The sequence below is a fragment of the Chanodichthys erythropterus genome, chromosome 2, assembly GCF_024489055.1.
Source record: "Chanodichthys erythropterus isolate Z2021 chromosome 2, ASM2448905v1, whole genome shotgun sequence".
In the NCBI taxonomy this organism is placed as follows: Eukaryota; Metazoa; Chordata; class Actinopteri; order Cypriniformes; family Xenocyprididae; genus Chanodichthys; species Chanodichthys erythropterus.
In genome coordinates this window covers 5747497-5761157 of record NC_090222.1, presented here as the reverse complement: position 1 = coordinate 5761157, position 13661 = coordinate 5747497, and the positions used below count along the sequence as shown (strand labels likewise).

Here is a 13661-nt window from a genome sequence, read left to right as displayed (position 1 = left end):
CGTCAGGTTAGATACTGATTATTAATCACTCAAGCCCCTTTATCTTAACCGCTCTGCTTAACCGTCGGTCTCGCACATCCGTCATGTTTGTAGTTTTTTACCACTTTGTACTCATATTTGTAGTTCTAATCGAATCCTCGTCCACAGCGCAATGTGTTATGGGCAATATTAGCCGTTAGAAGTTTGCATGGATCTGCACTTCGAATTCTAACCGGAAAAAGTAGACCATCCGGGTATCTTTGGAATACTCATTTCAACATACTACGATTTGGGACATACTAAGTCTTTTTTTGAAAACTATTTAGGACGGATAGTATGCGAATTGGGACGCAGCAAGTGTATCGAATCTGCTGTTCGGAGTGCCAAAGTCACATGATTTCAGCTGTTGGCAGTTTGACACGCGATCCGAATCATGATTTGATACGCTGATTAAAAACATTCCGATGCTTCATGATGCAGTGTTTTGAAATCGGCCTAATAATCACTAAATAAGTCGTTATTTTGGGGGTTTTTGCCGCACCAAAAATATTCTTGTCACTTTATAATAATAATACTGAACCACTGTACTCACATGAACCAATTTAAATATGTTTTTGGTACCTTTATGGATCTTGAGAGAGGAAATGTCATTGCTCCCTATGCAGGCCTCACCGATCCATCAGATTTCAACTATATCTGATGGATTCAACTATAACTATATTATACTAAAATATCTTAATTTGTGTTCTGAAGACTAACGAAGGTCTTACGGGTGTGGAACGGCATGAGGGTAAGTAATAAATGACAGAATTTTCATTTTTGGATGAACTAACCCTTTAAGCACTTGCATAAAAAGGTATAATGTTTTATTTAGCAAGCCTGTAACCATCTCAATCATAGATGGAAAAGACCATTTACAGCCAATACAGTCAATTTACCATGGGAAATTTATACTTTATAAAGCTTTTTAACAGTTATTGAGGTTGAGCCAAAAACTTAGGACTAGTTCGCCAAAGTTGAAAAAGTTGCTCAGAATAAAGAGTTCTACCATGTGGTATGAATGTTGTGGGTGTGTGCAAAAAATTGTGTGATACACAATCCTTTACGCCAGCGGTCACCAACCTTTTTAAGCCCAAGATCCCTGACCTCGACCTTTATGAAAGACAAGATCTACTTGATAGAAAAAGACAGCCCAGATTGTATTTAGTTTTTTTTTTTTCATGGCCAATTTAGATTCTGATTTATTTATTTTTACAAGCAAATTGGCCGATTTTGATACTGGTTGCAGATATTTATTATTATTATTATTATTATAAACAAAAATACATAGCCATTTCAAATTAGAGGGAACCACTGCTTTTTAATCACAATCCAAACAAAGATGCTATCACATTGCATGAGCAGTTGTTTTTTATTTGAATTAATTGAGATTTAATTTCAAGATTTAAAGCAAAAACAGAACGGTCTGACTTTATCTTTGTGAAATTATATGCTACACAAAAAAGTATGAAACAAAAACAGCAGACTGAATGAGACGCAGATTCTAGGGCTGCCCTTGACTAAAGATTTTTCCGGTCTACCAGTAGTCGTTCATTTAAGCCATTAGTCGACTAATCGCGCATTTATATTAATAAGCCATAAATCATAATAATGAGCGTTTAATCTTATGTAACCTAATCAGTGCTCAAACACATGCATAAAGCTTGCCACAGTGCACCGGCAAACGTAGCGATTATGAATGTGTCGTGAAAAAACAGCAAGGAGACTGTCTAAACATTTTAATAATTTATTGATAATGTTTTCTGTGTTTTCGGCTGCAGAGATTAAGTCAACAATGCTGACTCATCTCTCATCTCCGCAGTAGTGGACGCACCTATATGCAAGTTTCATATGGATTACATAATCTGAGAATATTTATTTTCCATTTGAATTGGCTCGTTTAAAAGTAGACATTCCAAGCTATAGATATATATTTCATGTGTCTGTGAGGAAAGCAGCCTATACGATGAGTTTCGGTTCATGCTTGTTACGAGCTCAAGTTCACTGAGACCGAGATCAGAAAACGCATCCTGATTGCTTTCATTGTTTTACAAAAGCACAACGTTTTGCTGTTATTGTGAGTTTACAGAAATAAAAGTAGACCCTTTACATTTTGCATTACTTTTATCTATGACCAAAAATGACGGAGTATTTTAAGTTAAGTGCAGTGATCACACCGGCGCCTCCATGTCATGCAGTAAACACGCTCTCCACACAAACACTTGGATATGCACCAAATAATAGCGCACATTTATCTATAGGCAAACATTAAAGAGAATGGACTAAAGTATGTTTCAAGTGATAAGCCATATTTGAGGTCGATAAATGATAGGTGAATGTTTGGATTTCCTGCAGTTAATGATCTGTGCCTCTAGGACTGCGTGACCTCGCCACTTCCCGTGGAGATTTTTTTTTCTGCGACTAACCGATTAATAAAATCTTGGTCGACCAAGCCTCTTTAAGTTGACTAACGGTTAGTCGACTATTAGGGGGCAGCCCTAGCAGATTCACTCTCTGACAGCAGGTGGCGCTTATGGAGCAGCAGTGATACAGTGTTTCCTTGGTTACCGCTGTAAACAAAGTTGAACTGCGCTAATAATGGACTATATGCACGGGTTACTTCCTGGTTGTCGTTAAGCCAGCTCGAGCACTTCCGGTGAACTGTTAGCTGTTCATTCTGTAGTCGTTGTACATCGACACAAAACCATCTATGGTTGACTTTTTAATGTTGTATTTATATTTTAATGTAGTTATCACATTTACCTAATTTGCCAATAAACCAGTTTTATTGATTGCAATAAAGACTAAGCTATTGGGACTGTTTAAAAATGCCGTGTCTGTAATTAGACACGCACACACATTTTTTCCCAGCACTTCAAATGTTATTTTTAATGTGATGACCACAAACATTATTTGTTCATCCTTCTGAGATTGTCCCCATTGTAAAACCGAACGTTTAAAAATATAGGAAATTTAACATTTGATAGAAAACACTTATCTAAAAATAAAAAAGACAGTAATTAGCATTTTAACCACCAGATGGCGGCAAAGTTGCATTTATTTGCGCACATATCAGCCATTTCCTCTAAACGTTTTTCACTTCGTTTTTGACTAAATATTAAACAAACTAGGTTTAAAATACATTTTGTCAATGTGAAGTATGAAATACTCACAAAATCTTATGAAAAACAATAACGTTTATTGTGAATTACACAGAAAGCGAGCACCGTGCTCTCCCTTTGTAATCACAGCAGCTGTCAGTCAGTGCAGTGCAAGATCAATGATTTCAGCACACTTGTGAAAACACACATTTATTCAATTAATCTAACTAAAGTGCACAATAAATATTTAATTTTTGATGCTTTTTTTCCACATAAAAGTGTGAAAACTAATGGTCAAATTGAATTTAGCCGAGGAGGAACATTGAGGTACGTCTTTATTTATTTTTTATGCTGTCTTGCGTTTGAATAACTAAATTAATGCTATGCCACACTATTTAAGTGACTATATTGTGATTATAAACTAAGTATTACACTACCGATGCTCAAAACACCAGCAAATGACATCTCACCGGAAGTTTTCGAGCTGGCTTATATTAATGCGGAAGTTCTAAAGAACGCTCCGTGCATATAGTCCATTAGCTACTTTATTCGGAGGTAAGATGAAAATAAAATGCCTTTGCCATCGAAATTTTTCTGAAGACAGTAATTCCTTTTAGAGATGCATTCATATAACCCTTCACCGCTAATTCAATATTTATATTTTCTTCATATATTTCGAGCATCGTGAACAGTGATCTGCTCTGCCTGCTACAGAAGTTTCTCCTCTTCGCGTCTGTCTCTAGCCTCTCTGGTCTCTTGTTTACGGCCGTTTTACAGACTGAGACATAATGTGGGCTATTTACCTTTATCACTGTCCCAGTAGCTCCCGAAAATAACAGAAAAATAAATACAAAAATACAGTACAAAGACTGGAGAAATGTAATGTAATGTAGGCTATTTTGTACTCATATTTCTGTTATTTTCTGCTACTGGAACAGTGATAAAGATCGACCGGTCGATCGCGATCACTGCTTTACGCACATGAAAAAATGCAAAGGTGCCCCCTGGTGGCCAATTTCTTTAGAATTTCTCACAGGCCTCTGGGCCGTGAGTCACAGGTCCAGCGAGTTTCGTTCCGATCAGCCTCCGTTAACCTTGTCTGATAGCTGCTCAAAATTCATTGGCCGATGGCGGACATGTTTTTTGAGATATGTCAATGTCCTCATAGGCAGTCATGGTACCTCGGACGAAGACACTGCATGCCAATTTTCAAGTCAATAGTTTTTTATGTTTTTATAGCCATTTTTTTTTAATTTTTATTTTATTTTATTTTTTTTTTGCTGTTATAGCACCAGGTGTCCAGCCGCTGCATCCTTTTTCACGCGACCACAGAATGAGCCTTTACATAGGTGTGCTGTAATCGATACAGTACAGATGATGTGAATTTGGATGCAAAATGACAACTCATGACATGATGTATATCAGTGGAAAAACCATTTCCGTCTCTCTCTCTCTGTCTTCTGTACACATCAGTTTCTCTCCCTCATATCATATCATCTTTCTCTCTCTCTCTCAGTCAGCTAAGATGTTTAACTACGCGAGATGGAAGAACGCATGCAACTACATCTTCATCCTGTTTGCTGCGATCTTCATCGTCACACGCCTCATCATCTTCCCTTTCCGGTACACATCTCATCTGTCTCTCACTTTGTTTCTCTCCACACAAATTGTAACAAATGATTATTGCTTTTGATACTTTATTGAACCAATTATTACCGCCTCATTGTTATTTTGAAGTCATTTTCATTTAGGTCTATTTTTATTACCACAAAAAAAATCTGATTAATGATTAATCGACAAATTAATTGACCGATTACTTGATTACCAAAATAGTCATTAGTGACAGCTCTAGATTAGTTAAAACATTTCAAAATGCACCTGCATTGTTTAGCATTTTAAATAAAAGACTATTTTTTTCAGTCATATATTCCGAAATTGAAGATTTCTTAAAAAATATCATCTCGTTCTCGTGTATCATCTAAGTGTATTGTCACATTCCTAATAAAATGTAATTTCCCAACAACAAAATTGTGGCCAGTGAAAATGCTGAGTGGCTACTGGAAAACCACAATCCACAGTGGCTGGTGAGCGAAAAACTTAATGTCAAGCTCTGCATGTAACTCATGTGTTTCTGTCTTTCTCACAGGATCATGTACTGTACGTGGGTGTATCCCGTGACCGTGTACCCTCCTTTCTTTGGATATTACTTCTTTAACGGGCTGCTGCTGGTTCTGCTGTGTCTGCACATCTTCTGGGCCGCACTGATCATACGCTTGGCCTTCAGCTTTTTGAGGAGTAATGTACGTCTGTGTGAATTCATAATCACTTCCACACTGTTTTATCTGTAACAGATGAACAGTGTTTCCATTTTATCTCATGGGAATAGTGTAAAGGTGATGATACACGGGGCAACTTTTTGAGCAACGTTGCTTGGGCACTTTCCCATTGAGTATGAGCAACAAATTTATATCTGGATACGTTAGATCGGTTGTGGGCAATTTTTTGAGATCCTCCAATCAGAATGTTAGCAGCCGATCACGTGACCGGTTCGGAGATTTCAGAAAATATTAAAACAAGATGGCGGCTTCTCAGCAGCAGTGGAGTGGAGAAAAGGAGTGTGAACTTTTATCTTTTTACGCTAGTAAGTTGTCATGCGTCAACCCAAAACAGGGAATTTACCTCATATAATGCTTAAAATACCAACAACTGTCCGAAAGTAATGTGTGTATGCTGTAATGAAGCTATTGAATGATTTCAGTTAAATACTAAAAAGATGGGATTCTTCACATCTGTAGTAGCGTAGGCGGTAGGGCGTTTGACATTTGAATAGCTTTTGATGCGATCGACGCGGGTTCGAATCCGCCTTTTGCCGAACTCGCTCTTCTCCCTTTTCCTGTCACAAATCAGATCGGAAAGGCATTTATTTTTAATAAAAATGAAGAAAATATTTGAAAAGTTGAAATAAAGTGCCTAACAAGTTTTTATAATAAAGTATTGAGTTGGCAATATATTTGCTCCTCTCTGATTGGTTGCTGCCAATGAGAACGTTTAATGAGAACGTGCTGTGTTGTTGAACGTTTTGCAGTCATCAAATTCAGCTAAGGCAGGCATGCATTGTATTTTAAAGGCATTCAGTGGGCAGTCCTTAAAAGTGTTACTCACAGGTGACCGCTTAACCAAAGCATCTAAAGACAGTAGAGGAAATTACCCCCGATTGTGAGCTCCAGCAAACCTGGTCTCTAAAGATAATAGAACCCCCAAATGGTTCAAGCAGCACCTGTTCATGACAACTAGAGGAATTTTGTTTTTTGTAAGTTTAGGTAGCAAAAAAACACAAATGCATTTAAATTTTAATATATCTATTACATAAGTTAATTATATAATTAAGAATGGTGTTTTGGATCATAACTGTTAGTATTTTGGCCTCAGCACAGCTGAAACACTGTATTGACCAAATACGATTGGATCTCTCCTGATTTGTATTATCATCATTATTATAATAATTTAAATATTTATAATGTAGGAGCATTTGTCTGTGATTATGAAGGAAAATGTAGGGAAGTTTTCAATCTCTGTTTTATTTATTTCGCTTTCTCACCCTATAGTTCAGAGTGATAAAGAGAGTTAAAGTTAAAAAAGATAACTTAAAGTTGAATTTTACATTTATTGTATGACTTCAGAGGCTCAAAACCCTTGTGAAAAAGAAGTACACTTTAGCATACTTTTAAAAAGAGCACTTATCAAAATGAACGTAATGCTTTTAATTGTATGTTAATTACAATGAAATGAAAAATGTATTATAGTTAAAAAAAATGACAAGTAGGACTGTAGTACGTCATTATATGTAATTTCATAATTACTTCTATTGTCTTTGAAATCTGCTTAAAATGTACTACTGAATAATTCAATTTCAATTCAATTCACATTTATTTGTATAGCTCTTTTCACGATACATATCGTTTCAAAGCAGCATTACAGAAAATGCATGTCAACATTACAATTTAGAGGTGACTGTGTCCAAATTATGTCATTTAAAAAATGTACATATATAATCATGCAGTTAGCTAACAGTGTATTAATTTAAGGCAGAATCAATGAGCTCTTTGAAGTAGTGAATATATTTTAACAATTATATAGCAAAATTTGGAATGGTGTATGTTGATCCAGAGTTGAATCATCTGAAGTCCTCGCAGGGGTTGAGGTCTTCTCTTCATGGGTGTTGAGGCATCTGAAGTCTTCATAAAAGGCTGGATCCAACTGGAGCTGATGTACTCTCTAATCACCTCGGGATGGTCATCCAGAGATAAAACAGAAAAGCAAATGGAGAATAATTAGTGTAGCTGCTGGTCATAACATTAAGCAAAGATAATCGTGCAATTGATATAACTGGAGTACATGGATATGAGATGCATTATGTGAATGCTTGGCTAAAGAGATCTTTAATGTAGATTAAAATTGGGTGAGCGAGTCTGAGCTCCTAACGTTATCAGGAAGACTATTCCAGAGTTTAGGAGCCAAATGTGAAAACGCTCTCCCTCTTTTAGTGGACTTAGGTACAACCAGAAGTTTTGTGATCTTAAAGAGTGTGAAGTATTGTAGGGCGATAGAAGATCGGTTAAGTACACAGGAGCTAAACCATTTAGGGCCTTATAGGCCAGAAGCGATACTTTATAATCACTAGGTAACCAGTGTAGAGATGATAAAATTGGTGAAATATGATCATATTTTCTTTACCTGGTAAGTACTCTAGCAGCTGCATTTTGGAGTAATTGTAGCTTGTTTATTGAAGATACAGGACAACTAGCTTGTAATGTATTGCAGTAATTTTAGACTAGAGGTCATGAATGCATGAACTAACTTTTCTGCATTAGAAACAGATAACATGTCCCGTAGCTTAGCGATGTTTCTGAGGTGGAAGAAAGCTGTTTTTGTAATATATGAAATATGATTTTCAAAGGACAAGTTGCTGTCTAATATAACACCCAGGTCTTTAACTGTCGAGGATGGAGTAACAGTACATCCTTCAAAATGCAGATTGTAGTCTGAGAGATTCTGTGAACAGGTTTTTGGTCCACTAAGTAATACTTCAGTCTTATCTGAATTTAATAGAAGAGAGTTACTGGTCATCAAAAATGTGTATCTTTAACACACTCTGTCAACTTGGATAATTTAGAGATTTTGTCTGGTCTTGATGAAATATATAATTGAGTACGATCAGCATAGCAGTTTTTTTTTTGTTTTTTTTTCAAAATTGGTGATTTTTGTTTTTTTGCAGAATCTGTTAGTTGAGATTTCTGAGATTCTATCTCGCAGTAGGGGCGTGTCATTGTCTGTTTGTATTTCCAACCATGCAGCTTTACAGGGGGAGCTTTACAGGGAGTATGGCTTATCTAAATGAGATGTAAATGAGCCCTATTGTCACTCCCAGCAGGTGAGAACAGGCGAGAACTGCACAAGTTTTACAGGCATTTTTTTCTCTTTAGAGCTTTTTTGAGTGCCTACCTTCAAATGGCCACAACTTCTCCAAATATTATCAGATTTCCATGTGTTACACATCATTGGAAAGCTTGGAGACTACACTTTCTTAACTCAAAATGCCCCAGAACCGATTTGTGTCCCTATTTTCTGTGATTGGTCACATATATTGAAAATAGCAGAGGGCCTAACACAGATCCTTGAGGCACTCCATAATTTACTGATGTTATCTTAGACGTTTCCCTGTTTAAATAAACAAAATTGTGACGGTCTGATAGGTATGATCTAAACCACCTTAATGCCTGTTCCTGAATACCAGTGTAATTTTGTTGTCGATCTAGGAGTATTTTATGATTTATAGTGTCGAACGCAGCACTGAGCTCAAGTAACACTAGTATTGAGATACAGCCTTGGTCAGAAGCTAGTCATTTGTAATTTTAAAAAGTGCAGTTTCTGTGATATGATGAGGCCTGAATCCTGACAGAAATTTTTCATAGACATCATTTTTTTGCAAGAAGGAGCACAATTGATGCATCGCCAGGAGTTTGATTGACAGGCGATCAGCGATCAATAACAGTAGATTCGCTGTAATGTCCGACAAAGCAGAGAGAGTTAACGTCGGTGGACTTGAACTTGAAAAATGGTGTGTAGTGACGTCTTTCCATTCATTCATGTTTATTTGATGCTATAAATTAACTAGTAGAAAGAGATGATCGGTTCACGAGCCACTTGAACTGTGGCGCTACAGCGATCTGTCACGACACATTAAAGAGCCACAGAATGCTATTTGTTTAAATTTCTTTCAAAATTGCAAAAATTTAAATTTGAGACTTTGTTTCATATCAAAAGTATATATTCATTTCAAAAGTAATACACAGGAATGATCTCTAAAAACACTCTTTCAAATGAAGATGAACAGAGGAAGAGGTATTTATGAAGGGAATTGATGAGTTAATTAATTAAACAACAGGGATTGTTAATCAAAGAAACTGAGAAACTGGGTCAAGGAAGACAAAGTTCAAAACACACTGAAAACAAGGCCTAAACAAGACATACATGATGTTACAGAAACTAGTGTGCCATGTATTTAAATACATTTGTAATGATGTAGTTGGAATTTAGTATGTTTAAAATATATTAACTTTAAATGTTATACTGAATAACGCAACAGGGTTAAAATTATAATCAAGCACTTAATAATAAGTGTACTTCTTTAAATAAAAGGTCACTTAAGTGTACTTAAACTATCCCTTTAAATCAGTTGTCTTTCTGTCTTTGTGTATTTATTTGAAGAAGTGATTCTCTTCTGTTCTTACTCAACAGTCGTCAGTAGAAGATGAGAGGTCTGATAGAGATGAGACGGATGAGTCAGAGGAGGAAGAGGAGATGAAAAACGGAGAGATAAAGAAAAACGGACCAGCTCAGAATGGTCACGCCACATATAACAACAACCACTCTAAAACAGAGTGACTTCCTGAGAGGACAGGATGGAGAAATGCTCAAAAACACAAAGACTCTCCTGAAGCAGAACAGAAGAACAGAACCAGTTTTACGAACAGATAATCGATTTGTACACTACAAAGTACAGACAAACACACACATACAGTAACAGTCATCACACGAACACAGGCACATCGGTCACAAGTGCCAAACAGAGGAACGCTGCCTCTACTGACGTATGCTTACAGGAGCAGGTCACTTAAAATCAATATCATTTACTGATGTTGTTCCAAACCTCTATGACTTTCTTGGAGTTATTTATAGCAGAACGTCCAAACTGCTCTTGCCTATAGAATGAAAGGCAATGGTGAAGCTGTTGTACGACTTGAAATAAAGCGCTCATGTCGTGCGGACTTTTTTTATGGTGCATTTTTGTGCATTCTGGAGCTAATTTTATTGTAAGCTCAGACATTACGCTAAACTTTTCCTTTGATGTCCTAAATTAAAAAGTCGTATGGGTTGTGGACAACATGATTAAAGAACACTTATTTTAGGTGACCTGCCCCTTGAAATAGTGCCTTCTTTTGCCATCGTTTGCTCTTTTTCATGCCTTTTTTTTTTCTCTTTTTCATTTTAAAAACACTTTCTGTCTCACAATTCTGACTTTTTTCTCCCAATTGTGAGTTCATTTCTTACATTTCGGACTTTATAAGTTTACATTCAACAATCCTGAGGAAAATGAGTCAGAAATGTGGGATATAAACTTGCATTTCTGTTTTTTTTTTTTTTAAGTTTATATCTTACAATTCTGACTTTTTTAAAAACTCGGAATTGCGAGAAATAAAGGCAGAAATGTAAGATATAAACTCAGAAAAAAGTCTGAATTGTGAGTTTATATCTCACAATCTCTTTTTTAACTCAAAGTTGCAAGTTATAAAGTTTTCTCAGAATAGCGGTGCTGATTCCTGAAGTATTTTTTCCATTCATTCTCATAGGAATTTTTAAAAAAAGTCTTTGTTAAAGCGTTATAAGCCATGAACCAAGCCAACCAGCTTCGAGGTGAATGATAACATTACATACTTTAATTTTAAGCACAAAAGTGTTTGAAAATAATATATATATATTTAAGTATTTTTAGAGAGTAGGAGATTCGCAGCGCTTCGAGGAGTGGGCGGACCTAAAGAGCTCTATTGGCGTGTTTTGCTTTGATTAGTGGAATTTTCTGTACAGCATCATGGGTAATGTAGTTTTTCACCACAAATTCCATTGTTAAACACAGTTATTTTAAAACCAAGTTGAAATAATGCAGACTGGCAGCCTCTATGGAATCAAATACCTTTGATTACAACCTCATAGCTCACAGTAGGTCTGTCTTTAAAGGTTTATAATTTATCGTTCAAAATCAATTTCCCTATGGAGAAAATGAATGGAGTTTTTACTTCCAGAACCCGACTGCTGCACTCTATTATGAGACATAAACAAGCAATTGTGAATATTCTGTGGATTGAAACAAGCTTCCATACTTTTCAGAGTATAACTATGCATCTACATTGTTTTCAGTCACAACTGAAGTACATTTAAATACCAACTTAAGGTGCTTTCACACTAACGAAATTTTGTAATAGCTCCATTGTCTGTTGATGTATGAAGAAATATGCTCACACAGAAGTCACTTTTAAATCAAGCAGACTTGTGTTTGTCAACGTGACAAATATGCTCAATATTTTCAATATGCTTAGAAATGTGTCATTCTCATGCGAAATTCCTGCTCACTTACTATTGAAATTACTGTATTTTGCCCATAAAAATTTGCCAAACAATGGTAAATGTGACCACTACTATACAGTGGGACCCATGAGACTTTTTCTTTTTTACTTCTATAAACACTTCTTTCCATGTTTTATGTCATTTAAAAGTGCACTCAGTATGTTTTCCTCATTGCATTGCACTAAAGTGTCAGTATAAACCCAAGACGACTGCCATATCAGCTAACGCATTATAAACAAAAAATGACTGAGTGCACCTTTAAATATGGCTATTGTGCCAAATGTTACAAACTTTCTAACACAGACAGTGTGTAAACCAAAGGAAAACCATGCGGTACACTGATGTAATATACTCTCCATGGCAACACAAGTTTTGTTTTTGTTTTTGTTTTTTTGAGGGGGCAGGAAAACCTCTACCTTTAAGAGATTCCCCAATTTATGATATTAAAACCCATATTTATTATTATTCGTAACACTGAGCAAACACATACTGGATAAAGTTGTAGCATGTTTGTTTTCACAGAGATTCTGAACATTCACAGGCTGCAAACCAAAGATAGAAAGAATGTGTAAAAGTGTGTGAGTTTGTGTTGATGCAGTTTGCCACCCTTGAAACTTCTTGCTGATGAACTCCATTCTCTGTGGTGCAGTTTTTGTGAGGTTATTCTCACTCAAAGCGGCCAGTACTCTCTACATTTCTGTACAGATTCAATCATGGATGACACTCTTTCATCACCTCTGACTAACCTACTCTATTCTAAGAATCTCATTCACATTGCATTTCTTTGTCCTTCTCTGATTTCATCATTCCTCCCATTGTCCTCTGTACATTGTTTCAAATGCAGCCGAGTCAGATTACAGTATTACCTTTTTTTTTTTTGTATTTTTCTTGTGTTTTGTAATATGATGATATTATTATGGAAAATGTTAACAATAAAATACTGAATGTGTGCCGTGCCTGATGTGTCTGATTTCTCCTACATACTAAAGCACATGTAGAATATTTGATTATAACTGTTAATGAGTTATTCCAAATGACTTAAAAGTTCATATATTTTAAATGCACTACACTGCAACTTCATCATTAAAATGTGTAATTACATATAATAGCTACATGACATACCTTTCATGACAATAAAGTACATTTGTTTACCATAAATGCTTATCAATTTATTTAAAGACAATATAAGTTGTACTTAAGTCCAACTGAAATTCAGCTAATTCCATTTAATATACATTTACATTTCATTGCAATAACATTCAGTTACATGTTCAAAAACATTACATGGTTCACAGTTTCCGTAATAAGTAGGCTACTCTTTTTCGAAGTATGCTGAAGTGCATTTATTTTTCACAACGGTCATAATTCGTCTAGCTATGTTAGCGTTGTGGGACATTTTAAATATCAAGTGAACCTTTGAAAACTGTCAAAGTCAAGTGAACTTAGGGACCTCTCTGAATCGGAATGCAGTTCATGAATTTCACGCAAAGACATTTTCAATGAATGGAAGAAATGCCACTCGAGAGTCTCTTCCGCGTGGAGTCATGTGACCTCCAGACGCTACTGCGATTGGTTACATGTTTTAATTTAGTAAATTGTTTTCTTGTCTTATTTTTCTTGACTTTCTTGTCTTATTTTGCATGATTCATCAGTGCATGTTAATCAAATAATAATAATAAAATAAATAATATTTAAAATCTTGGACTGTTATCAAAATATAAACACTTTTCAGCAGACGTCATCGGTCTTCTCCATAGACTGGTCTTCTCTTATTATTTAACCCCTTCCCTCCAACAAACTATCACAAGCCTGAAATTTTCAGGTTATATCTATATCATAAAGTGTTTAGAATATAAATTT

At 35.7% G+C, this 13661-nt stretch overlaps 1 protein-coding gene across 2 annotated transcripts in view; it reads left to right on the top strand.

Moving 5' to 3' along the window:
• Window positions 1-12749, top strand: part of cers2b (ceramide synthase 2b) — a 43696-nt gene extending 30947 nt beyond the window's left edge. For both annotated transcript variants that reach the window (XM_067400359.1, XM_067400367.1), the window contains exons 9-11: window positions 4636-4742; window positions 5266-5419; window positions 9918-12749. In XM_067400359.1, the coding sequence (XP_067256460.1) occupies window positions 4636-4742; window positions 5266-5419; window positions 9918-10064 (408 nt within the window). In that variant the 3' untranslated portion in view covers window positions 10065-12749. The remainder of the gene's footprint in view (window positions 1-4635; window positions 4743-5265; window positions 5420-9917) is intronic.
• The last annotated feature ends 912 nt before the right edge of the window (window positions 12750-13661 follow it).